Source organism: Myotis yumanensis, unplaced genomic scaffold (genome assembly GCF_028538775.1).
Source record: "Myotis yumanensis isolate MYYU_CA2020_CCGP unplaced genomic scaffold, mMyoYum1.0.hap1 SCAF_1, whole genome shotgun sequence".
In the NCBI taxonomy this organism is placed as follows: domain Eukaryota; kingdom Metazoa; phylum Chordata; class Mammalia; order Chiroptera; family Vespertilionidae; genus Myotis; species Myotis yumanensis.
Genome location: NW_027223752.1, coordinates 10,806,596 through 10,833,070, shown reverse-complemented (window position 1 = coordinate 10,833,070; position 26,475 = coordinate 10,806,596). Strand labels below are relative to the sequence as shown.

The following is a 26,475-nucleotide window of genomic DNA, read 5'->3' as shown; positions in this document are numbered from 1 at the left end:
AAAGCTACATACTTCAGATAAAATAAAAAAGGGAAGGGGTGATTTGGTCCTATCTCCATAAACTGTTATAAAGAGAACTTAATGTATGCATTTGTTTTTCTTAGATATATTTCTATTTTATTGCTAATACCAAAGGAGCCCTTCCATTTCACATTTTCCCATGAAGTACTTTTTAGTTTTTTGATGTGACTAAGTGGAAAGTCTGTGAATTTTAAAGCGCATTTCACTGTACACTAACCGCCTGCATCCAACCGATCTGCAGCAGCCTGGCGCCAGACGCAGCCTCACTGGTGCTTACACAGGGTGAGGATGAAGGCACTTGACAAGAGGCCTCTACACGGAGTGTTTTCTGAGCTCTTCTCAAAAGCCCATCCTAGATTATTTAGTTGACGGATTACCCTTCTCTTTCCTTCCTCTGCCTGATGCTTTGCCCATTTCATTTTCTGCCAAGTCCTCCAGAAGAGACGGCAAGGGAAAGAAATAAAAATGAAACCCATTAATTTTCAATGTCCACAATGAGTCAATTACATCATCAATCATTATGGAATACTGACCATTTTTCTGGATCATTTTCCTTTAGCAACAAAATTCTTTGAGTCTATACTTTACAACTAGCATTGTCTATGAGAATGCACAGTTTAAAAAAAATACTTAAAGGGCTAACTAACACATTTCCAAAAATATTCAACATAACTATAGACATAAATGGACATTTTCTTAATTATTATAAATCTGTGCCTGATGGAACCATATTTTGTAATTACCTGTATTTGGTAATAATTCATGAAAGATCTTCCATCACTACTAGGAATGGCCACAAGCTGGGGGTACAGTTGATTCAATGAGAATTATGTAGCCATTTGGGCCACTGAAAAGTATTAAAAATTATTTCCAATAACCATTGTGGACAAAAATGTGAACAAGATAATACAATATTTTGAAAATATTTTAATATTTGCCATTTTTGTTGCTTGTGCTAATAATATATACATTGATTTAGCAATAAATATACTACTGTTACATAGAGTGCAATATTTTTAGTATTCATAATTGGTTGAAATTAATGCTGCATTATCTCAATAAATGAATAAATAAATATCACACCCAAATTCCAAACTAATGCTCCAGAGGTTATCATTAACAAAAATGAAAAGAAATGTATTGGGATTTATCTTTTAAGCATGATTCCTGTAAACATGGCCAAGATCACCTTTCTCAGTCCTAACATTTCGTGTGATAGCTTTAAAAGAAAACAGAACATACAAATTCTACCACTTCTTTTTTTGCATAGGAAATGAATCATATTTGTAAATGCAGCAATCTCTCAGTGAAATGTCTTCATCACAAAGCGCTTGTTTTGTGTATGAATTCAGAACTTTTGAGCAATAAAAGTGCTCTGCATAAGTTTATAAAATATGCTTTCTGGATTCAAAATTTAACAGGAAAATTTCCAAATAAGTCATAGTTATGATTTTAAAATATTATGTACATGATATCCAGCCACAGGAGGAAATGCCTCACTGTAGACAACACAGTGTACAAATATAAAGCACAGTGTTGAACAGAATTTCCCTTTAGCTTTTCCTCACATCGGTGCCTGCGTGGCTGATGGTGACGTTATGCCACACGGCTCATGCTACTTGTTGCAAACAAGGTAGAAGGGGGTGTGAGGACAAATTTAAAATAGATAACGAAAAAAAAAAATGGCAAAAATACAGTACATATGCTTTAACCAGTGCACTTTATAAAACAGTTCGCTTTATTCATATTCTTTTATAAAGTGCAATGTTACCTAAAACAGAGACATGTACCTTAATGGCTCGCAATACCATTGAACAAACTGCCAGGACAGAGCAGTGCAAAGTGAGAAACACGGAGCTGAGCATGCACTCAGAGGGGCCCCAGAGACAGAGCCCGGGGCCATGAGTCCTTATAGCTTTTCTTTTACTTTTTGAAAAAGATGAATAGTAGGTTATCATCATATGTAACCATAAAATAAAGACAATAAGTTAAAATCCTCGCTCAGAAATAAGTATATATGCCACACATAAAATTCATTACAGAATCTTTTTTAAAACAGACATTTTTTCTCTGATAAATCCCTGTTGAAAGGGTGCAAATCTCCTAAAAGCCCACATTATCCACAAGGCGAAGCAGAAGGTGTCGCCACAGTAGGAGTAACTTGCCGGCAGACAGCTGAAAGGCCTGTGACTACTCTGCAAGCAGTTCGAATCTGGCCAGCCCCCAATCGCATTTACAGGGGCCTCTGCTCCTTCCAGAACCGTCCTGCTGGCACCAGGTAGGTCACTAAACCGTGTAACCCGTGCTTCGTTCACAGTAACGTTCTCTGCCCAGTGCTTTAGGACAAGGATAACCGGTGGGTTTTCCTGAAAAAATTCCCCAAGAGGCAGATTCCAATGAGACCAGCGGGACTTGTTTTTCTGTTTGGTTGGTGGTTATTGTTTTTGTTTTTTTGGCTCATTCAGGGTATTTTATTTTCTTAAAGTAGACAAGCTTTGACTTTGACGAAACATCACCTCAGGCATCGCCGAGGGAGCAAAAGTGCCAGGCTCACGGGTCACAGCCCTCCCGTTCCTGTGCCGTTCAGTCCGAGAACTGGAAGAGGGGCTCGGGGTTATTGCTGTCGGCAGGGTTGCTGGGCTGCAGTGCCTTTGTGGGGGTGGTTTTACCGTGAGAGTGAGAGGACGAAGAATGGGAGCTCTCGCTGGAGCTGCTGCGTGTCTCCGTACTGGTGCTGGTCTTTTTCATCTTCCTTCTCTTAGCCAGAGGGGCCTTGTCGACATTCTGAAGGCAAAACCCCTCTCTCTTGTACTTGTTAAAGGCCTAGAGGAGAGAAAGAAGGGAACCCCGATGAAGGTACAAGGATTGAAGATTCCTTGGCAATTATGACTTACAGCAGGAGGCGACTTTGGTTGTCAACCAATAGCTCCAAGTTGTCTGGGGAACAAAGTCCTAAAACCATTGTATCCAAACCTCCTGTGGGGTACAGAGTTCACGGGGTGATGGCTGAGGATGCTGCTTAAATCAAACCAGCGTGGCTGTCCGGGAGTCAGGATTCCCATACCTCATTTGAAGAAGTTAGCGCTACCTCTCAATAAGAAACACTGACTGACTGGAAACTCCTGAAGACTATTGCAATCCAATACACCCCTCCCCACACCCCACAGCTGCTACCCCCGTTACTCTACAGTTCTGTGTCTGAGATTTAAAATTCTGACCACAAAGACCCAACACAAAACAGACTTAATCCATTATGGGCTCCTGCTCTCCACTTCCAAGTCAATGCAACTGGGCGTTATCTTGGCCAGTTAATCTACACCGAGGAGATCGGGTACACACCCCAGGCCGGCTTTAGCCTCTGGGCAGCCTGTCTTCACTTTTCTTAGCCTCAAGCTCTGGCATGGCTGCGTTGCCCCTGACAACCTTGCATCCTGTCTCTGAGAAGCTATGGATCATCTGCCACAAATTCTTGCAGTTCATCTCTTTATACCTCACCTTATCCTAGTTCATTAACTTTTAAATCAATTTCTGCAGCTGAGAGGAAGCGTTATCCCTCCTTCCTCAAGATAATCCTTCAGAGGTCACTGTATTTCTCCTTCACTCACTCACCCCTTAGACAACTAGCTGAATGTGTCTGCATCTGCTGGGCACAAACGTGCGGCTCCTGCAATGCCAGCTCAGCCTTTCAAACACAATCAGTGCCGAATGCCCGTACCTACTTCTTATCCTTCACGGTCTCTAGAATATATGAGGCCCAAAAGGGTTGCTGAATGAACGAATTTTTACGGGTGCCTTAGTTCCTAGTGTTTATCGTTTTAAAAGAAAATGATTTTGCTTATTTGAGAGAAGAAAGTCCTAGTAGTAGGTACATGGTTTTCATCATCTACAGGAAATCTTCAGCTATTCCAATACCGCCCTCTGCCTGATCTCACACACTCGCTCCCAACGTCCGGGAAGGGCACTGTGGGTTCGCAGGGACTCTGGCCCCAGGCACTTGCTGTTTGTAAATGTGTCTGTGTCCTCACATTAAAAGGACTCTTATTTCTTATTTTAACTGTTATTACTCAGAGTGCGTCTCGGAGGTTATCGGGTATCTGATTCCTTTCAAACCCCACACTGCAGAGCACAGGCCCTTACGTGGAAGGTGGCCTTCACGCAGGTGTGCACGGCGGCTCCTGAAGACCCCAGGATGTCGGGAGTCATCAGAGGGTTGGAGGACAGCTGACTGCCGTCTTGGAGCCATTCATTGTATCTCAGGCCAGACATTTTAAGCCTTTTATTTGGATCAACAGTGAGAAGTCCTGTGGGAATAAACAAGACATTTTTATTTTGTGATTTGCCATTTCAAACAGTTTAAAATCAACCTCAGATATAAATCTCAATTATGTTCACATGACATGATGGTTTCTATAAGGCTTCAACCTCCTACAAAAATAATTACCCTTTCATATGCTCTTAAATGCCCTAGTGAGCACTGGATGCTAATGAGAAAGCCCACAATAGCCTATTTCTAGGAGGCTGTGGGCTAACTGACTTTTCAATCAGGAGAAAATAGCCACCCCAACAAAGACTCCCCAGGGTGACCGGGTAAACTCCGAATGAGGAAAGAGCTAGACCTCCTTCAGGCCTGTACCAGCACCTTCTCTAACTCAGGGGGTGTGGTCAGGCCCAGAGAAGTGGAAGTGGAGACTCAGAGGAGTTCTGAGGAGGCACGAAGACAAGCCCCGCTTTCACACCACCGGGGACCATGTGCAGGAGGCCATGAAGAGGGAGGGCTCAGCCGAGGGAGCGTGGGCCCCTGGGAAACTTCCAGAAGACAGGTCCTGGGGGATGAGAGAAGTGGGCTCAATGAGGAGGGGTGCCCAGGGATTAAGAAGAGCTAGTGCATAGGAACGGGGGGTACAGGGACCCGGAAGCTTGACACAACTGAGGAATCAAGTGTTCACAACGGCAGAGGCAGGCAGGGCCCGGTCGTGAAGGGCCTTGAGTTTTCAATGTGCTGTGATGGGGCGTGACCTGAGGTCAGTGGATTCTCTGAAGGATTTTTAACAGAGACATGAGCACATCTGGACATTAGGAAGGTCACTCTGCCGATGGATGACGGGCAGGTGATGTGAGAGGAAGTGAGACAAGTTGGAAGAATGTTGTAGGATCTTAGGAGAGAAATGGTGATGAGGACTAAGGTGGCGGCCACGTGAAAGGGGAGAGGGGTGGGAGGAGGGATACTGAACCCGCAGGAAGCAGTGACTGGCTGTGGAAGGCGAGGAAGGCTGGGTGCCGGAAGCCGGTCCATCCTTGCTGCTTGACACAGTTGCTGCAGGAAAGAAACATCTGCACAGCATATGTTTCAATGGACCTGGCGTATATAGCATACTGTTCTTAATATGTTTGCTCCCTTTAGTGCCATGTGTTTTAACCAAGGTCACCTCTCTGAGAAAGGTTGTTTCCCCAGGTAGGGATTTTTCCCTGAGGTTAGGGAGGGGATACAACCCCTTAATTAAGTGTCAGGCGGGTAGTTAAACTACATAATCTTTACTCCCTGGAATGGAGATAAGAAACGCCCTAACCTTTGTAATAGAAATTGACAGGATTAAAATGGGCTGGTATAAATACGGATGTAACAAGACAATAAACATCAGATCCTCATCAGATCCTCATCAGTTCCTAACCAGAACTCCGACCAGAACTTTGGCTGGAGATCCTGGCTAGAGGTCCTGACTAGGCTGCTGATCAACTGAAGGCTATCTTCGTGTCATTCCTTCTTCCCCGACTCCGTCCACACCTTTGGGGACCCCTGGACCCGCTGGGATTGGACCCCAGCAGCTGGGAGCTAGTAAGTGTCTGGCTTTCTGTTTTGGTGGCCTGGCTCCTTGGCAGTGCAAAAGAGGGAGATGTGAGGAGGCACACATTTGGGAGAAAGGAGAGTAAAAAAGTACAGGTTCGGCCCTGGCCGGTGTGCTCAGTGGTTAGACCGTTGGTCTGCACACAGGAGGGTCTCAGGTTTGATTCCCAGTCAAGGGCAAGGACCTGGGTTGCAGGGTCAATCCCCAGCCCCGGTTGGGGTGCATGCGGGAGGCAACCAATCAATGTGTCTCTATCACACATCAATGTTTGTCTCTCCTTTTCCCTCACTACCTTCCACTCTCTAAAAATCAATGGGAAAAATATCCTTAGGTGAGGTTTAACAACAACAACAAAGAGTGCAGGTTCGATGTGGAGGTGCCAGACTGGGATGCTGGTGGATCCAAGTGCTAGTTCGTGTGGAGACAGTGGATAGGATCACTGAGGGAGAATGTTCTGATAAGAAGAAATGGCACAAGACAGCAGCCTGGAAGCCTTTTAGAACACAGACTCCTTGAGTAATGAACAAACATATGTGTAATGGCATGACTCCACTTCAATCTCTGCACAGCGCATAACAAAATTTCCTTAGATTCTTACCTTGGATCAAATCTTTAGCCTCTTGGGATACATTCTTCCAGGCTTCTCCTTCAAAGGAGAAATCTCCCGTTTTGATTTTCTTCATGATTTCCACTGCACTGGTGCATGTCAAACTTTTGTCATGAGATTGGAATGGAACTTGCCCAGACAACATTGTATACTATCGAGAAAAAAAGAAACAAAGAATGTTTCAACAGTTTATTATGATTGGCATTACTGGGTTTAAAAGATTATGTGGCTTCTATCGCTGAAACAACCAACACCTTTCAAATACTTGTAAATAAAGAGGAATGACTTATTATGACATCAAGATTTAAAACCATTTATTTATAATAATAAAAGTGTAATTTGCTAATTAGACTGGACGTCCTTCTGGACAAAGCTGGGTTCCAGGTGCCAGAGGGAAGCCGGTGCCGGCAGCTGGGGAAAGGAAGACCTACTCTTGCACGGATTTTGTGGATTGGGCCTCTAGTATAACTATTTTCAGAACAAGAATGAAAAAGGGATACTCTGTTTGAAAAAGAGGGTGTTAAGGTTAACAGAAAATTTAAAGACAGCAGAACCCTGAATAACTATTTTTTCTATCCAATTCCATAGCCTTTCCTTAGGATATTAACTATGGATAAGAACTTAAAAAAATTTTTTATTTGGCCTTCTTTATTTTGTTTGTAATTATCCCAATTTTAATTTTATTTTTCTCATTGTTGGGTTAAATGTGATCAACTTTCTATAGTCACCTTATTTCACTGTAGCCACATTTGAAATTTTACATGAAAGATAAAAAGTCAATAGAGCCCTGGCCACATAGCTCAGTTGGTTAGAGTGCTGTGGGTTGATGCCCGGTCAGGACACATACAAGCAGCAACCAATGAATGCATAAAAAGTGGGACAACAAATTGACATCTCTCTCTCAAAAAAAAATAAATAAATAAAAATAAATAAAATAAAAAGTCAACAGGAAGACCAAAAAGCTAAGTCTTGTCTTTGTAGCAAAGACTGGATTTTTGAAAGGCTACAAAAGTTTAAGACCCTCCTTAAACTTCTTGGAGGGTCTGCTCTCAGCTTGCTGAGCGACTTACAGGCTTGCAGGGGTGAAGGGAGCTGCAGACGGCAGTGGGCGGGCTGGTAGTTAGGTAGTAACCATGTCTGTGCGCAGACCAGAGAACCACGTGGTGAGAAGGGTGGTAGCGCCAGTTGGTTGGGAGGGACGCTGAGAGGAGAGCCCTAAATAGGAGGCATGGAACTGTAGAGACTCCCAGCGACTAGGAGCAACAGCCTTTTTTCTTCCCTGGTCATCTGTCTGACAAGCAGGTGCACTCTCATGATAGCAAAGATGGTGAAGCAGTTCTGACACGCTGGCTCTCAAGAAAGATGGAAATTCTCAGGCAAGGTGATAAATCTATACATATAAAAGCCTAAGCATCCGACCGGTAGCTATGACGCACAATGACCGCCAGGAGGCAGACACTCCTACCAGTAGTGATGACACGCACTGACCACCAGGGGCAGACACTCAAAGCAGGAGATGCCAAGCTGCAGTGACTTGGCATCTGCGGTTCTCAGGTGACGCACCGGAACCAGAGAGGAGGGAGCCCGATTCCAGGGTGTGTCACCCGAGAACCACCCTCTTGCAATCCGGGACTCCTCAGGGGATGTCGGAGAGCCAGTTTCAGCCCGATCCCTGCAGGCCAGGCCGAGGGACCCCACCGGTGCATGAATCCGTGCACTGTGAAAAGCAGCTCTGCTGAGGCAGGGCAGTAAGAAGGTAGGACAATTCCTGGCGAGTGGAATGAGGGAACAGGAGACAAAATAGTTAAATAAGGCTGAGCAATTAACAGCCTGCTAATAAATCGCAAGATCTTATCTTCTCTAACCAAAGACACTTAGGAGCAAATAGTTTACACCTCTCCTCCCCAATCAGACAGTGAGTAGCTTAGATCACCCTGGTCAGGAAGAGAGATCACAGAGACCCAGTTGGTGCCATTAGTGCCAGCCAAACCCCAGGATGGATGAAGTCAGGGGAATAAATATCAAAAAAGCACAGTTAGAGACAGACAAATCCAAGATAACAATAAAGCAGTGAAGCTGACCAGAAAAGGATCCCTACTCTCCTATCTGCTCACTTTGATGCACCAGCATATTAAAGGACACACCTGGCAAATTACTGAATATTCTGCTGAGACCCTCCCCTGAGAACTCCCCTAAAACTCCCACCTTTAGGAAAGAGGTAAGAACCCTCAAGACAAAGGACCCTGTGTGCTCTCTCTTGAGCACACCGTGCACCCCTTTCCTCAGGCGTGTACTTCTGCTTTCTTTCTCCTAAACTCTAAGGGTCCCCATGAGACTTGCAAACAGGGGAGCAGCAGGCAGCAGTAGCTCATCTGTCCTACAGTTTCTAAATGCTGTGTCATACACTGAATGTGTGTGCCTCCAAAATTCATATGTCGAAGACCCAACCCTCTGTGTGACTGTATTTAGAGAAAGGGCCTATATGGAGGTAATTTAAGTTAAATGAGGTCATGGGGTGGGGTTCTGACTAAACAGGAAGAGTGTCCTTTCCAAAAGATGCACCTAGAGCTTGCTCACTCTCCCTGAGAACGAGAGGAAAGGGTATGTGAGGATATCCCCATCCTGGCCCCTGGACAGTGCACTTGCCAACCCCAGAACTGTGAGAAAATAAGTGCTGTCTGCAGTACTTTGTTCAGCCCTGGGCAGACCAGGCAGTGGGTAAGCTCTATGCTAATTAACATCCTACATGTCCATGAGGTAGACTGGGTTGCGATCAAAGCCACATGTGATGCATCTTCCTGAAGTATTTGTTTTAGTCAGTGGGGGTAATAGAAATTATTTTCATATTAAAATATCCGCATCCATATTTTCTAGATGCAATATGCAAAAGGACCATAGATTTCTAAGGCAAATCAGGAGACTCCAAATAAGCTTTGGGCTTGCTATGGGATAATTCAGGCTTTGTCTCAGATCTGCAGGAGATATGCATTCATTTATGTGGAAACATTTGCAAAGCACTCTTTTTTCTTGACAATTTAATGCAGGTGTTCACTTTATTTTTCATCTGTGTTTCATTATGCATCTCTAAAGGGCGAGGATTTTTAAAAACCACAATCACAACACCATTATCTACCTAAAAAAATTAGCAGTGATTCCTTTGTACAATTCCATATTCAAATTTCTCCAATTATGTTATATGCCTTGTATATTATAATCACATCTGTATGAGTTAGCTTTAGGTTGAATTTAATAAATAGAATTGAAATTAGAATTTGCTTGAATCAGAATTCAAGTAAAATGCAAACACTGTTTCTTGTCTTTTTAAAAATCTTTATTGTTGAGCCCTAGCCGGTTTGGCTCAGTGGATAGAGCGTCAGTCTGTGGACTGGGGGGTACCAGGTTCGATTCCGGTCGGGGGCACGTGTCTTGGTTGCGGGCACATCCCCAGTGGGAGGTGTGCAGGAGGCAGCTGATCAATGTTTCTCTCTCATCGATGTTTCTAGCTCTCTATCCCTCTCTCTTCCTCTCTGTAAAAAATCAATAAAATATATTTAAAAAAATCTTTATTGTTGAAAGTATTACAGATGTCCCCTTTTTAAAGTGTCATTTAATCTATAAGTTCCCACGCTATTTTTCTTATAATTTATTTGCTGGAGAAACGGGGTTGTTTGTCCTGTGGAACTGCACACAGTCTGGATATGGTGACTGCTTCCCTGTGGCATCATTTAACCGCTTCTCTGTCCCGTTTCTCTTAAAAACCTGTGAGATCTAGAGAGAAGCACGGCTTCTGTCCATACCATCACACAAAGTTGTTTCCATAGAGACAGCATTCAGAAGCTCTAAGACGATATTTTAGAACCGTAAAAAGGATGATGATTTAATTGGCTTATATTTAAAGTAAGGTTCTTTTACAGGGGATAATCTTACATTATTACAAAAAAATGAAAGGTTCTTTTTTTTTTTTTTTTTTTTTTAATTAAATCTTTATTGTTCAGATTATTACATTAGTTACTCTTTTTTCCCACCATAACTCCCCTCCACCCAGTTCCAACCCCACCCTCTGCCCTCACTCCCCACCCACTGTCCTCATCCATAGGTGCACGATTGTTGTCTAATCTCTTCACTCACCCCCACACCCCTTTCTCCGCCCCCCCCAAGAATATTCAGTCCATTCCCTTTCTATGTCCCTGATTCTATTACAATCACCAGTTCATCAGATTATTTATTCACTTGATTTTTAGATTCACTTGTTGATAGATGTGTATTTGTTGTTCATAATTTGTATCTTTACCTTTTTCTTCTTCTTCCTCTTCTTAAAGGATACCTTTCAGCATTTCATATAATACTGGTTTGGTGGTGATGAACTCCTTTAGCTTTTTCTTATCTGTGAAGCTCTTTATCTGGCCTTCACTTCTGAATGATAGCTTTGCTGGATAAAGTAGTCTTGGTTGTAGGTTCTTGGTATTCATCACTTTGAATATTTCTTGCCATTCCCTTCTGGCCTGCAAAGTTTCTGTTGAGAAATCAGCTGACAGTCGTATGGGTACTCCCTTGTAGGTAACTGATTTTCTTTCTCTTGCTGCTTTTAGGATTCTCTCTTTGTCTTTTGCTCTTGGCATTTTAATTATGATGTGTCTTGGTGTGGTCCTCTTTGGATTCCTTTTGTTTGGGGTTCTCTGCGCTTCCTGGACTTGGAAGTCTATTCCTTTCACCAGGTAGGGGAAGTTTTCTGTCATTATTTCTTCAAATAGGTTTTCAATATCTTGCTCTCTCTCATCTTCTGGCACCCCTATAATTCGGATGTTGGTACGCTTGAAGCTGTCCCAGAGGCTCCTTACACTATCTTCATATTTTCGGATTCTTTTTTCATTTTGCTTTTCCGGTTGGGTGTTTTTTGCTTCTTCGTATTTCAAATCTTTGACTTGATCCTTGCGACCCTCTGGTCTGCTGTTGGGAGTCTGTATAATATTCTTTATTTCAGTCAGTGTATGCTTAATTTCTAGTTGGTCCTTTATCACAACATCAAGGGTCTCATTAGATTTCTTGAGGATCTCACTACATTTATCGGCGGTCTTACCAGTCTTTTCGAGGGCTTCTAAACAGTTCTTTAAAGACCTTAAAACTGTGGTTTTGAACTCTATATCCAACAGTTTGCTTTCCTCCAATTCTGTCGTTTGTGTCCTGTTTCTTTGTCTCGGCATTTTTTTATGCTTTGCTGTGTCGATAGAATGCCTTTCTGTGCTAAGTGTCCCAATTACCTAAGGTAGACACTCTTGGTGCACCCCCTTGTGGGCTTTGTGCACAGTCTTGTTGTGGTTAAGCCTTGATTGTTGTAGTTATCACTGTGAGGAATTGACCTCCAGGTCAATTGGCTGTGAGAATCAGCTGTGTCTGCGGTGGGAGAACTTCTGTGCTGGAGACACCCCTCTGGGGCTAGACTTGCTTCAATGGGGCTTTGGTGCTCACTGAGTCTGCCTCCTGAGTGTGTCTTTTATGGTTCCACGGAGCTTAAAGCTGGATGGTCCCACTCTGACCTCTGGGCTTCCTGGCTCCTGGATCTCTAGGGAGGTGCTAATCTAGCCTTTGCCTGAGGCTATCCAGCAAAAGCCTCCCTGCAGGGCTTGGGCGGGGCGGGTCCCACGGGATCAACAGGGCGGGGTTAGCAATTATGGCTGCTCTCAGTCTTGCCCTCAGAGGCTCTGCTTCTCAGTGTCCCAGTAGTCGCTGCAAGCCCCACGGAGAGAAAGCTGCCCTAGGGTTCTGAGCGATGCCAGACAGTCCCGCTTCTCCCGTATGAGTCTGGGTCCTAGAGACTCGCCCGGAACTGGAGCTCAGAGCCTGAGACTCCCTCCCGATTGAAAACAACCGCGCCCTCAGCCTCCAGCCCGCTCCACATGCACTCCGAACCTTAGTATTTTACTTCAGCACTGCGCCTCCTCTGAGCCTCGGTATGCTTTTCTCTTTCCTCCTAGTTGTAGAACATCCACTCAGCCAGCTTTCCTGTGGTTCTGGATGATGTCCGTTCCGTCTTTTAGTTGTATTTTTGAAGTGGTTGTTCGAGGCAGCAAACTCCCGTCGAAAGGTTCTTTTTTATTTAGACATATTTTTTTCAGGAGAGTGCTACTAATGTTTAAGTCCCTAAATAAAACTCTCAAGTCTATAGAAGCTAGTTGTTTATTTTTATTTTAAAAATCTGATTCATAAATTTTAGTTTGAAAATTATAAAGATGACTTAGAATTACTGAAATAAAACCCATGTGAAACTTAAACTAAAAGAGGAGCCATCCTGCAGGGACACCTGGCTAGCCATTAGGGGAAAGCAAGCTGACACCAAAATAAACCCCAGATGGAGTGCTGGTTAAAGTATAAAAATAAAATATAATTCTAGAGGGAAATTTAGGAGGATATTTTTATAATCTAGGGTTGGGGTAGAGTGACAATCTGAATCAGAGCAGGTTCCATAAAACAACAGACTGACAGATCTTACTACATAGAAATTTTAAAAAATCTTTTCTATTTAAATCCCTCTGAAAACAAAATTAAAATCTCATATTACTCTAAACAAAGTTGTGGAACAAAGGACAAACCAGAAAAACATTTCCAATATAATGGCCGACAAAAGATTAAAAACCTTAACAGAGCTTTCAAATCCAGTAAGAAAAAGTCCCCACAGGAAAGTGGGCAAAGCTCACACACAGCAATTCCTAAGAGAAAAGTACAAATGTCCAGATACATGAAAAGATGCGTAGACAACATTCATCAGAGAAATGCATGCAAATGACAACAGCAGGAAACAATTTAAGACTGAAATTGATAGTCTTCCATGTATTTGCATATAGTTCGGAGAAGATACAAAAAACCTTCTGGAAGGAAATCCAGGCATAGATTTCAAAATAAAGATGTGTATACCCTTCTCCTAGAAATCTATCCTAAACAAATGGTGAGACAAATGTAAGCACATATATAAACAATATTCATGTGTATAGTTTAAAATTAGTGAAAAAACTGGAAAATGCTAACTTCTCATTAGTAAATGGTTAAATAAGCTTTTGAGACTCAAACTACGTGTATACTATCCTCTCATTTTAAAAAACCCAAGTATATATGCACGTCTATAGAAAAGCTTATAGAAAGACATGAGGAATACACAGCATGGTGGGGCGGGGCAAGGGATTAGAGGGAGAGGGAGACCATCTCTGTGATGAGATTACCAGTGATCTCACTTTTTTCTTCTCTTTCTGTAGCCTCTGAAAATTTCTCCCTAGGATCATGCATTACACCAGTGGTTCTCAACCTTCTGGCCCTTTAAATACAATTCCTCATGTTGTGACCCAAACATAAAATTATTTTCGTTGCTACTTCATAACTGTAATGTTGCTACTGTTATGAATCGTAATGTAAATATCTGATATGCAGGATGGTCTTAGGCGACCCCTGTGAAAGGGTCGTTCGACCGCCAAAGGGGTCGCGACCCACAGGTTGAGAACCGCTGCATTACACATTATATGCATAAAAAGTAAAGTTATTTTGAAGAAAAAACACACCCAGATCTTGCTAGCTTAATGTTCCCTTTCTGATCACTGCAGCCAAGGACATTTTGTGAAAAGCATGCTGACCAGGATCACTATCAGTCACTATAAACATTTATAATTCTACTATTAACTTGTAATTTTTCCTAAATGATATTCTTTAATTACATCTTTAGTCTCAAAACCTCAAAGAATATATATATTCTCTCCTGAGAATATTTTTCTATTGATTTTGAGAAAGAGTGGAAGGGAGGGGGAGAGAGAGAGATAGTGAAACATCGATGTGAGAGACATACATTGGTTGGCTGCCTCCTGCATGCGTCCCAACTAGAGGTGGGGATCGAGCCTGCAACTGAGGTATGTGCCCTTGACAGGAATCAAACCCAGGACCCTTCCGTCCGCAGGCCAATGCTCTATCCACTGAGCCAAACACGCTAGGGCTCAAAGAATATTTCTACTGAGTCACTTAGCTATTTTTACATTATATCTAACATGCATATCTTTTGAAAATACACTGTCCTTCTAAAAACACAATATATAACTCTTATTCACACAAAACACAGCTGCCTTAAATATTTCAAAATAAACCAAAATCAAAATTCCTACATTTCTCCAATGCAAATTTTAAGAAAAGGAAACAGCCTTCCGTCAGGCCTCTAACGGGAGAGAAACCAACTTGCCGATTTTGTCATGACTTTAGGAAAACCAGCAGAGAGAGGGGCAGGTAAGAGGACACCTGCGAGCGGACGAGGCGCCAGGCTCCACTGGAATGCACTCACCAGAATGACGCCCAGGCTCCAGAGGTCGCAGGACTCGTCGTAGCCGTTCTGGTTCAAGAGCTCGGGGGCAGCGTAGTGGAGGGTGAAGCACGGGGTCTTGAGAGGCTGATTGTCAGGCGGCTTTAAGCGCGCAAACCCGAAGTCAATTACTTTAATTTCCAAGTTGTCATGTTCATCAGTGAACAGTAAATTCTGCAAGACACAAACGCTCACATCAGGCTCTCACTAAAACGTCACGGGGTTGGTGATGCCATTTAGGTAAATCATGTCAATACTGGGTTCCGGCACAGAGAGGGTCTGACCGGGAGGGGCTGGGAGCTGGACCTCAGGGTACTGTTGTTCTCTGCTCCGACATGTTTTGTGTTATTTCAACCTGACAATGAATGTCACGGGAAACATTTGTCGACTGCATCGTGTCTCCTCTGACGTCAGAGCCTCTTCTAGGCTTTCCTGGAACTCTGTGTTTGCGTTCTACTTTCTCCACCAACCTCCCTTCCAAGATGGCTCGCGTGAGCCTTTTCTTCATTCAGAGACACCACCCAGTCGTGAATTTGAGATGGAATGAAAATGGGAATATAATTACATAGTTACATGTAAGGCTTCACCACAATTGAAGTCACGGGTGGGGTTCACGGCTTGTACTTGAGAGCCGTCCTCAGCAGATGACTCCGGAGCTCCGCCCCCGGGAAGGTGCTGCGCCTCAGGCAGGGCAGGGAGACAAGCACACCTGGCCCCTGGTCACTGAGCTACTTGATCTCTGAGAATGACTCCAGTTTATTCCTTATCAAGAATGGCAGTGGACTCCCTGGATCTTAGTCCTGGAAATGGAGGGGATGTAGCGTGCCCCTCTCTCCTCCTCTCCCAACTCTAAGAGGAGTGGGGTGTCAACAGTCAGGAATGGGAGGGAGTAACAATTCGATCTCCTTGTATCTTCGTCTCAAGCTCTGCCTGAAACGAATTTGATAGAATTTTTCTTCATCTTTTAAGACTATGGGAACCAATTTCAGAAATACAAAGCAGCTTATAAGAATGTCAGCCAGCTTCTAAATTTATCTGATTCTCACCTAGAATTTAGGATTTTGCCTAAGCAGAAAATGAGTGCCACATAAATATCTACCAAGAGATACAGAATCAGATCTTAAAATGCTACATCACTGGGAAAAGGATTAAATGCTTAGTTTGGAAATAATATACTCTTCCATTTAAAAGTCAAAGTGAAAGCTCTTTTGTTATGAAAATGTTAGTACAAAGGTACATTTTCATTTCTCTAAAAAATAATTTTGATTTAGAATTACAACTGTAGTAGAATATCGTAAATAATCTGACAAGTCTTCATTTCAAACGACTATGTGAGAGGAAAGTTTTCTAACAAAAGAAGAATTAAGTATCAGTGAACTAGGAAGGCAAACTAAATCCTGCTGGAGGGACAGTTGCATCGTTTGAGGCTCATGAGATAACAGATGGCCAGTTATCAAAGAATAAAACATGTGAAAACGAATTCTATACACTCATGGAACAGATCTTTTCAACCTAAGAAAATTACATGCTTGTTCCTTGTCTATCAAGAAAACATTTAAGTGGTGTGCTTTCACATTTAAAAATAGACAGCTAATCTCCGATGCACAGAGCGCCATATTTTCAGTGGGCGTTCTGTAGGAGAGTGAGAACTATGATGAAGGAAGCAGAGGGGTAGCTGTCATAGTTGCAAGTTCGTAAAGCAAATGTAGTTTTGATGAACCACTAGTAATAAGAATAACAGTAATATCTAATACATAGACTGGCCCTGGCCAATGGGCTCAGTTGGCTGGAGCATCGTGCCGTACACTGGAAGACCACAGGTTCAATTCTCAGTCAGGACACAAACCTAGGTTGTGGGTTCAATCCCCAGTCGGGGTGTGTACAGGAGGCAGTCGATGCATGTTTCTCTCTCACATCAATGTTTCTCTCTCTCTCTAAAAATCAGTGAGCATGTCCTCAGGAGAGGGTTGGAAAAAGAAATACATAGGCTGAAGTTTAAATACTTTAGAAATTGGTCAGTTATATTTGAATGCACATAATTTGATTTTTAAAAACATCCTCTTCATGTCAATAATCCAAGGTACTTAAATATAAGGCAAAAATGGTGCTTTTTTTGAGAAATATTCTTTTGTGGTTTAACACAAAAAATAAACACCAAAAAATTAATTTTAAATATACTTAAAATGCACTATAATCACACGGGTAATAAAAATGATGTTCCATTTTAAAGAGAAAATATGTACAATTTTGCATAGGGTAAAGGATGACTCATTGTTATTATTTTATAAATTACTGGGTTTTGCTTTTAAATTTTCATTATTATTTTGATGGTTTTCTGAAAGGGAGGAACTTTCTTACTTTTGATACTAAAAAGGGATCATTCTGAGCTAGAACCTTCTTAACCTTTTAATGAAAAGATATGTGAAAAGGCTGCTATTTCTGCACCGCTACACAGTTCTATAAGTACATGAGCAAAGAAGAGCACATATAAGGATGGTGTAACTGATTAAACCAAGATCATTCTTTGTGCTTAATATTTAGAACAGAATTATATACGTTCCTATTCATGAGCTAATTGATTTGATTACAAATGTGAAAAATAAGCATTCAAAATATACCACTAAAAACCCGCCTCTAGCCCGGCCAGTGTGGCTCAGTGGTTGAGTGTCGACCCATGAACCATGAGCTCACTGGTTCAATACCCGATCAAGGCACATGCCGGGGTTGCGGGATTGATACCCACTAGGGGGTGTGTATCAATGTTTCTCTCTCATGGATATTTCTATCTCTCTATCCCTCTCCCTTCTTATCTCTAAAAATCAATTTAAAAATATATATAAAAATTGTTTAAAAAACCCCTCTAAAATGGTATAGATATAGAGGGGATATTATTTTCTGCTACAAAAATTTCCATTGCTATTTTTAGTCCACAACTGTTGCATAAAGTATTTCTCCCATAAAAGGCTCTCACACTTACAAATATAACCTCAAGATGATCAGCGGGCAAAAAAAAAAAAGACGAATTTATTTTAGGCTGAAATAGAAAATAAAAAAATCCAAGAAACATGGTATTTCCAGGTATGTATTTAGCAGAAAGTCCTGAAAGTAAGAAAGCCCACATATCTGGGGGATAGTTAATAATGAGGCTGGATGGAGCAATGTGAGAGAATGTGTTCTTCTATACCTCAGGCTTCAGGTCTCTGTGCACCACTCCGACGTCGTGCATGTGGCTCACAGCTGAAACCAGCTTCCGCATGATGTAGCTGGCTTCGGTCTCACTGAAGTGCTTCTTTTTCTTAATGCGTTCAAACAGCTCTCCCCCGTTCAGAAGTTCCATAACTAGAAAAGTGTGAAGCTAGAAAACAAAGAAGAATGTGGAGGGCCTTAATGAAGAAAAATGTATTAACATATGAAACATTTATTGACTATAAACTATCACCAGTAAATTTAAATAATCCTTTGTTGCAGTCATCAACAGCAATCCTGTGTTTTAGAAGAAAGAGCTGAAGGGTACTGTGGCTTTTTTAGAATTCTATTTTGGTAATGGAAAATTTCAAGTACTGCAGTGCAGTCTTTATATATTCTTCTCTTGATGGATTCTTTCATTTGAATTTCATTCTAACCCTCTCTATCAAGCTTACATATCTTTCTTGTTAAAGTGTGATCTAGCACTGATAATGTAAAATTGGCTGCTTTAAATAATATACAAGATTCCTGATAAAAGGCATTGTTTGATGATGCCACTTTAAACCTCCTGTTAGGGCTTAACAGATAAGCTTTAGAGTTCCTGGCAATACCGATGGCCAACACCCATAACTTACTGTAGGTTGTTGTTTTTTAAATAACTGCTTTTGATCCAAATGGCATTATCTTAATTAGTTTAATCAGTTATATACTTAGTAGGCTTTCCATAAAGAAAATAACATAGCTATCAAAAAGCAAAGGAATAATATTAGCCCTCAAATTAACACATATGGTTTTAAAAATATATTAAATCAATACTCCTAGCACCAACGTCACTCAAAAACCAAAATATTTATGTTTCCCTTTGAATTAGCAAAATCCAGAAAACTTGCTTCATAAAAAAGACAATTATAAATACATCATCTTGCACATATTGGGTAAAATGTAAAGAGTGGACAACCTGCCCTAGCCGGTTTGGCTCAGTGGATGGAGCGTCAGCCTGCGGACTGAAGGGTCCTGGGTTTGATTCTGGTCAAGGGCACATGCCCAGGTTGCAGGCTCAATCCCCAGTAGGGGAAGTGCAGGAGGCAGCCAATCAACATTCTCTCTCATCACTGATGTTTCTATCTCTCTCTCCCTCTCCCTTCCTCTCGGAAATCAATAAAAATATATTTTTTAAAAAAAGAGTGGACAACACTTTTAGTAAGAGAATTGTTCTCAGGTTACTAGCGATCAAGCCAATTTGAGTTTCTACATCAGACAAATAAGGTCAAAGTTGAAGTATATGCCTGTGAGCTTTTAAAAAAGATGGAGGGCAGCCTGGCAGGTGTGGCTCAGTGGCTGAGCGTTGACCCATGAACCAGGAGGTCACTGTTCAATTCTGGTCAGGGCACATGCCTGGGTTGTGGGCTTGATCCCTATTAGGGGGCATGCAGGAGGCCGCTGATAGCTTATTCTCTCTCATCTTTGATGCATCTATCTCTCCCTCTCTCTGAAATCGATAAAAACATATTTTAAAAAATGGAGGGCAATACCTACCTACTCTATAGTGGCTTAAAAGATAGGGACTGGAGTCAAACCTGGATCTGAATGCCAATTTTCTTACGACACTGGGAATATTACTTTACCTCTATGAACTACCTTTAGGATCCTTACAAATAAAATGTCGACAATGAGAAATGTTTATGTGACAGCTTGACTAACAGCCCTCCCAAGACGCCTCTAGTCTACTCCGCAGAACCCGTGGCTGTTACCTTGTGCGGTAAAGGGACCCTGACGTTGTGAAGGAGGATCTGGAGATGGGGAGACTACCTCAATCACCCATCAGAGTCCACAGTATGAGATGGGGCTATGGAAGCAGCAGGCGGGTGTGATGCGTGGAGGGTTACAAGTCGAGGAAGTGGGCCCTCTCTAGAAGGTGGAAAAGGCCACTGAATGGACTGTCCCTTAGGGCCTCCAGAGGGAACCAGCCCTATCAGGTGATGTGTTTGCACTGTTTAGGTTTGTGGTACTTTGTCACAGCAGCAATAGGAAACTAACAGAGTCGTAAAGCACGAATCCTAGTCCATAAAATGAACTATACTCTAGCACAGTCAAGGGTGCAGTCCCGCCCGCAATCCATTTCACCCAGTCGTAGAAAACAAGACTGCATGGACTGGGGACAATCTAGCCACCTGTCACCATCATGGGTAAAACAACCCAAGATGTCAACTGCGTATTGGAATGATAATATGTTTATACTAGTCCCTACAGGATTATACCATGAGATAATTTATGGTCTAGTAACTCTTGAATCTAAAAATAGCACCTAATAAATATAACTTGAGACTTAAAAAATTTGGGATGCAGTTCCTGAGATCTGACATCAGCGGGAAGGTCAGAGATTGAACGTCTTGGCTGGGAGGTGGCTGGGGGACAGCTGCAAAACCACAGGGGTGGGTGTGGAAGGCCCTCGACCAATCCCATGATTGATGTGTGAATCATCGCCTTCAGCAGATGGTCCAGGCTCTTCCCAAGCTCCCCACCCCGGACAGGGATTGCACCACCTCCACTGTAAGTGAAGAGCCCAAGAGGTGGAGCAAGGAGAGGAGCAGGAAGGGCGTTCCCTACTGAGTTCTTGCTACAAAGATGTTCCTTTTCTGGCTATGAGAACAAAAGGCAAGGAGACAATGAGATGATTTTTTGCTTACCCACCTGATGTGAGAACCAGCACGTCTTTCTGCCTCCCCTTTGGCAGTAGAGCAAAGTAATTAAAAGCTTGCTCTGAAGTTGAGCTGGCTGGGTTCAGATCCCAGCACTAGCACTTACAAACTGTGAGACCCTGCCCTGTTCCTTAGCTTCTGTGGGTTTCCGTGTGCTTACCTCAGTGAGTTACTGCAGGGACTGAATAAGACACTCCATGTAGAGTCTGGTACAGTGCCTGGACCACATGAGGTATGATAGCACACAGCCGCAGTTTTTACAGTTATGATGCTGCTGCTGCCTGGTTTCACCGGGATGTATCATTGTCGGGTGCAGCACTTGGGGAAATTTCAATGTGGAGAGAAGTGGGCCACAGCTGTCCTTGGACAGGGATGTTACCGCAGTACAAGGGGAGGGCCCAGAGCCAGAGACCAGCCTTTCCCAATGAGGTTTTCACTGACTTGCTATGTGACCTTGGACAAGTCTCATGACCCTTCTGAATCCCAGTTTCTTCTTTGGTAAAACCAAAGTCTATTTCCTTAGATTTATTAAATTTAAAAGGGAGTTTTAGCTGGATTTAGCTCTTGTGCCCAGCATGTTGTCTTGAGCAGGGCTGTGTCCCACCCAGACCCAGAGGAATTTCTGCCCTGGAAGGTGGCAATGGAGGAACCGGGGAGGAGACAGGGCCTGACACAATGGCGCTCCTCTTGTATCCCAAGGTACATGCGTCTGTCAGGATTCTGTTAAAAATCGGAGCTGGGAGTAGAAGAGGGAGCAGCATGACATAGCCAGGAATGGGAAGATGAAAGGGAAGTCTCTTTGCCTTTCTGCTTCCTGTTTGTACTTTAGCTTGCTCCAATTAGGCTTAAGGTTCTCTACGTTCTATTTTAGAAGTAAAAAGAAAGTCGAAGGCTGAATATTGCTGAGTCCTGAGAGGTCTGAGCGACTGAGCTCCGGTGGGAGCAGCTGAACTGGTGTTAGCAGCGCGGCCGGCGGCAGTGGCTTCTGTCCTCCTGCCATGTCATCTACCGCTGCCGCTGAAGGAGAAACGCAGAAGCGAAAGGTTGCACTGATTTGGGGGTGGGGAAGAGAGTGTGTGGAGGGGTTGGTTTCTCTGCCCTCTGTAGTGGCTAGGGATGTCCCATATTTTTAACTCTGACCCAGGAGCACCAACAAAGCTGGTAAAAAAGTAAAAACTCGAATGTGAATTAGTATGCACAGAAGAGGACTGTGGACTACCTGATCATGAAAAACTTCGTGCAATTTCACGATATTGGGGTGTCCTTCACAGAGCTTCAGTGCTGTTATTTCTTTCTGAGTATTGGCTTCCATCCTACGAGATGAAACAGTTAGTCTCTACAAACCTCTGCGCCAAGTTTTATGTCAGTGCTGCTCCAAACCTCATTTTGTTTTTATTTACAGTGTATTCAGAATATAAGTGTCAAAGTATGAGAATGAAGTTTCCATGAAAGTAATGAGTCATACTACCCACCAGAACAAGCAATGCATTATTCTGAGAAAAGACTGTTTCTGAGTCAGAAAAGAGCTAATCACACGAAGAAATGGATGCCCTTCTTGCCCGACAATTTGGTAATAAGAATATATGATTATGGAGGTAATAACCAGTTTCCAAAACAACCTGCTGGCTCTCAATGCTACCAGTAGGTTGCTAAATAATTATTTTTTAAAAAAGTATTTCAAATAAACAACGAATAGGAATGACAACAGCTGCTGAACTCACTGCCAGTTTGATTAAATATCACTGCCATGGGAGTTTTCTCACAGGAAAATCAAAAGCCTATCATACTATGATTTATGTCTGAAATGGATTCCTTTATCTGAAAATATCTTTTAGAGTTAGAAGTATAACGGATCAATTGAGAAGCCAAATGGCCAAACCTGTGGGTAACAAGCCTTTGAATACACTGTTGATTTCCTTTTAAATAAAAGTCTTAATTTATAGAATCCACAGACTAGGATCCTATATAACAAAGAGGTAATATGCAAATTGACTGTCACACCCTCGCACAAGATGGCCATCCCCATGTGGTCACAAGATGGCCACCACAAGATGGCCGGCAGGGGAGGGCGATCAGGCCAGCAGGGGAGGGCAGTTGGGGCGACTGGGCCAGCAGGGGAGTGGTTAGAGGGTGATCAGGTTGGCAGGCAGAAGCGGTTAGGGGCAATCAGGCAGGCAGGCAGTCGAGTGGTTAGGAGCCAGCAGTCTTGGATTGTGAGAGGGATGTCCGACTGCTGGTTTAGTTGGCAGTCAGACATCCCCGAAGGGGTCCCAGATTGGAGAGGGTGCGGGCTGGGCTGAGGGACACACCCCAGTGCACGAATTTCATGCACCAGGCCTCTAGTGAATACATAAGAGAAACTGCCAGAAATGGTCATACCTTTTGCTGATTATTTTGACTGCAAATGCTTGGTTACTTTTTTTGTGTATGCACTTTCGACAAATTGAAAAACTTCCTTCTCCCAATGGCTTGTCTTTCAGATCTAGGTCATAGTGCTGATAGAATGGAGAGTCCTGATAGGAGACCAACATCATTTAACTTAAAATATCAGTAACACACACGGGGTAAATAAAACTGCAAAGTAATAGGACATTATTAATGTTAATAAATGTAAATGGAATACATGCGTGGATCATCTTCTAAAATTCATCTTACTTTAGCTCATTTCTATGTTCATCTATATCATTGATTTAAGTCACATAATTTTTGATCATTGTAAAAAGGAGCTCATTCACACCGATGTTAATAATTCTCTAGGGCAAATAATGCTATTCCATTTATTCATTTCTTAAAACCACACCTTGGTTGAATGGTAAGTCTAATAAGTTTACTGGGCTTGAGAATGTTAATCAGTATTAGATCTAAACCACAAATATGTCATTTAATTAACCACATCTATATACCTTGATCATTGCACTCCTGGCAACATTTGTCGCCCCAGGACGTTCCACTCCTGTGTGACACTGAAGAGGATCTACAACAGCTGCGTTGGGCTTGAAGAGAATAGAAGGAGCAACGAAGGAATAGCCCTAAAAGACAAAAGCAAAGGTGAGAATACAGATTTGCAATTTTCCAGTTTAGCATAGACTAGACTGTAATAATTTTTTCTTAAGTCAAGAAAAAATAATAAAAAACACTCAAATATTCAGTAAGATGATTCTAATTTTATTGTATTTGTAATCTAAAATGCAAGATTATTTCAAATTAATAGAAAAATGCTTTCCAGAAGGAGATAATGCCATCTTCTGGTAGAACTAAACCAATTCAAAATTAAAGGCAGAAAAATACCTCTCCTCAAAAAAAAAAAAAAAAAAATACCTCTTCTCTATTTCACACCAAAAATCTGACTCATAGGTGTAATTCTTTGCATTGCTGATAAAAGTTTATTTATAAACACAACTAACTTCTCAAAAAAGGTCGAGTTAAGGTATTAAGCAAAGTGGTCCAAGTGCCACTGTTTTCCAAACTAGAAAAAAAAAACAAGTTACATTCCAGTTGGTTTCGAAGTCAGCAATTTTTTGACTCATTCTATTTCCTTAGACTTATTAAATTTAAAATTAAGTTTTAGAGAAGGAATAAAATCAAGTGGCAGAAGGATGTCCTGAACCAAAAGTGACATAATGATGGATGATTAATCTGTTCAGGCTAGAACATTCACTAGTTCAGTGAACATTTTCTAAACACCTACTATGTGCCCAGCCAAGTGCTAGACATTAGTGTCACGAATGTTCAGAGACATGGTCTGGATGGCCAGGTGCAGCCATACTTATTTGTGGAAGTCAAAGGAGGGAAGCTATGATGCCACTTAATAGAATATTTCATCTTAAGTCTGAGAAAGATTCTTTTCTCAATACAAAATCCTTTCTAAACATTTTTTGAGCAGTTAAGATTATTCACTGAAGACAAAGAATCAGATAACATTATTTATGAACTAAAGAATCTTTTATATAAATAGGGGTAAAATAAAGTAGTATTATGTTTTCTATAAAAGAGTCTGAACTGAAATAAAATTTCAGGGATAAAAAATCAAGTTTTCCTATAAAAAATAAGCACATAAACAATGTTTGCTATTTAACAAACTATAAGGCTTTAGTTAACAATGTTTCAATCTCTGTATTTAAAATTTTTGAAGATTCAAAGCATGCCTGGCCAACGCACATGCACAGCCTGGAGCTCACCTGAAACAGCCTCTCGGAGTTCTGGGGCAGCGCTGCCGGGGAGTAGGTGGGATCCATTTCTGTGAACTCTTCTGCAAAGTTACTCACATCTAATTCGTCTCGTATGACTGGCTTAAATGGTGCGGGCACTTTTTTGGCAGCTAAATCATCCCAATTTATTTTCTAAAACAGAGGAAGAAAGTTAGTACAAAATAGAAATCAGCAAAGTTGAAATATATTTCCTAAGAATAACAAAGCCGGCTTAGGATTTTAATTGATCATAGAAAGAGGCATATATTTCAAAGTAATGATTAAATATATATATTTATAAGCATGAGTACGTTTTCTGATGGCAGCTTAGCAGAGCCTGACGTGGAGTCTCATCATGTCCTCTAGGGGGCACCAGGGCACCCTGGTTTACCTTTAGGGACAACAGAAAAGTAACTTTTGTTCTGAGCCTCCAGGGAAAGGTTAAGCCAAAACAAAACAAAACAAAACAAAGCAAAATAAAACAAACTCTAATGAAGGGCTTTACGATGCCCGGTGACTATGGCCATGAAGTCTAAAGGCACATGCCTGTTCTCTAGAGGCAGTGTTACTTAGCTTTCCTCCTGGTCATCTGGACAGATCAGAAAATAAACTCAGCACAAGGCATGTATTTACTTAAATCTATAAGCTTAAATGGTACTATCGTATTGATGAATCACTCTTTCTCATTCCACTGTATTCATGCCTCTTAAACACTGCCTCTTCTCTTCCCATGGGATAATCCAAGCCCCCTTTCCACACATAGCAGACACTCACTGTCTGATAAATTGCTGCTTTATAGTTCTCAAATGCAACCCTCTGCTCTTTTTTTATGCTCCTTTTGTCACTTAACACAACATCAGATAATGCTTTACTAAACTGCGCCCTACAGATATCCTATTCAGATATGTCTTCAAGTCTAAGATGTCATCATTGATAGTAAGATAATACATTATGCACCATTAAGAAAGAAAAAGCAGCCCTAGCTGGTTTTGCTCAGCGGATGGAGTGTTGGCCTGGGGACTGAAGGGTCCCAGGTTCGATTCCGGTCAAGGGCACATGCCCAGGTTGCAGGCTCAGTGCAGCGGATTGGTGATTCTCTCTCATCATTGATGTTTCTATCTCTCTTTCTCTCTCTCTCCCTCTTCCTCTCTGAAATCAATAAAAATATATTTTAAAAATAAAAAAGAAAGAAAAAGCATTACCAATTAGAACAGTGAGATGTTGTCTACTGTAAGATGTTTACTGATTTCAGAGAGGGTAAAATGTGAAACCTGCATTTCTAGGTTGGTGACATTGTGTAAGTTCAATCAACTAACATAACATGTTTTTATTATGCCCTCTTGTGGAGGCAATGCAGATAAAATCATTAAGTTGCTCGAATTTTTCAGTTAGAATGCTCAAATTTTTCAGCTAGAATGGTTTTAGAGATCATTTAATTCATCTCCTTTATTCGACCCAGATGGGAATTGAGCCTGGGAGTAAGAATTAAGCATTTCACTTAAACATTAGCTAGTGGAAGGGTCAGGATTTGAACACAGTCTCTTGACTTCCTACTAGTGTTCTTTCCTCCGTGGCTGTAATATTTTCCATTTTATGATTTGTGCTT

At 41.9% G+C, this 26,475-nt stretch overlaps 1 protein-coding gene across 5 annotated transcripts in view; it reads right to left on the bottom strand.

Annotated features, from left to right (window-relative positions):
* Nucleotides 1–935: 935 nt before the first annotated feature.
* The window catches only part of LOC139009544 (ribosomal protein S6 kinase alpha-5-like), a 121,580-nt gene continuing 96,040 nt past the window's right edge, over nucleotides 936–26,475 (bottom strand). For all 5 annotated transcript variants that reach the window (XM_070413808.1, XM_070413815.1, XM_070413823.1 and 2 more), the window contains 9 exons: nucleotides 24,861–25,022; nucleotides 23,586–23,711; nucleotides 23,062–23,195; nucleotides 21,902–21,995; nucleotides 17,982–18,152; nucleotides 14,780–14,971; nucleotides 6,463–6,622; nucleotides 4,159–4,322; nucleotides 936–2,844 (listed from right to left, as the gene is read on the bottom strand). In XM_070413808.1, the coding sequence (XP_070269909.1) occupies nucleotides 2,605–2,844; nucleotides 4,159–4,322; nucleotides 6,463–6,622; nucleotides 14,780–14,971; nucleotides 17,982–18,152; nucleotides 21,902–21,995; nucleotides 23,062–23,195; nucleotides 23,586–23,711; nucleotides 24,861–25,022 (1,443 nt within the window). In that variant the 3' untranslated portion in view covers nucleotides 936–2,604. The remainder of the gene's footprint in view (nucleotides 2,845–4,158; nucleotides 4,323–6,462; nucleotides 6,623–14,779; nucleotides 14,972–17,981; nucleotides 18,153–21,901; nucleotides 21,996–23,061; nucleotides 23,196–23,585; nucleotides 23,712–24,860; nucleotides 25,023–26,475) is intronic.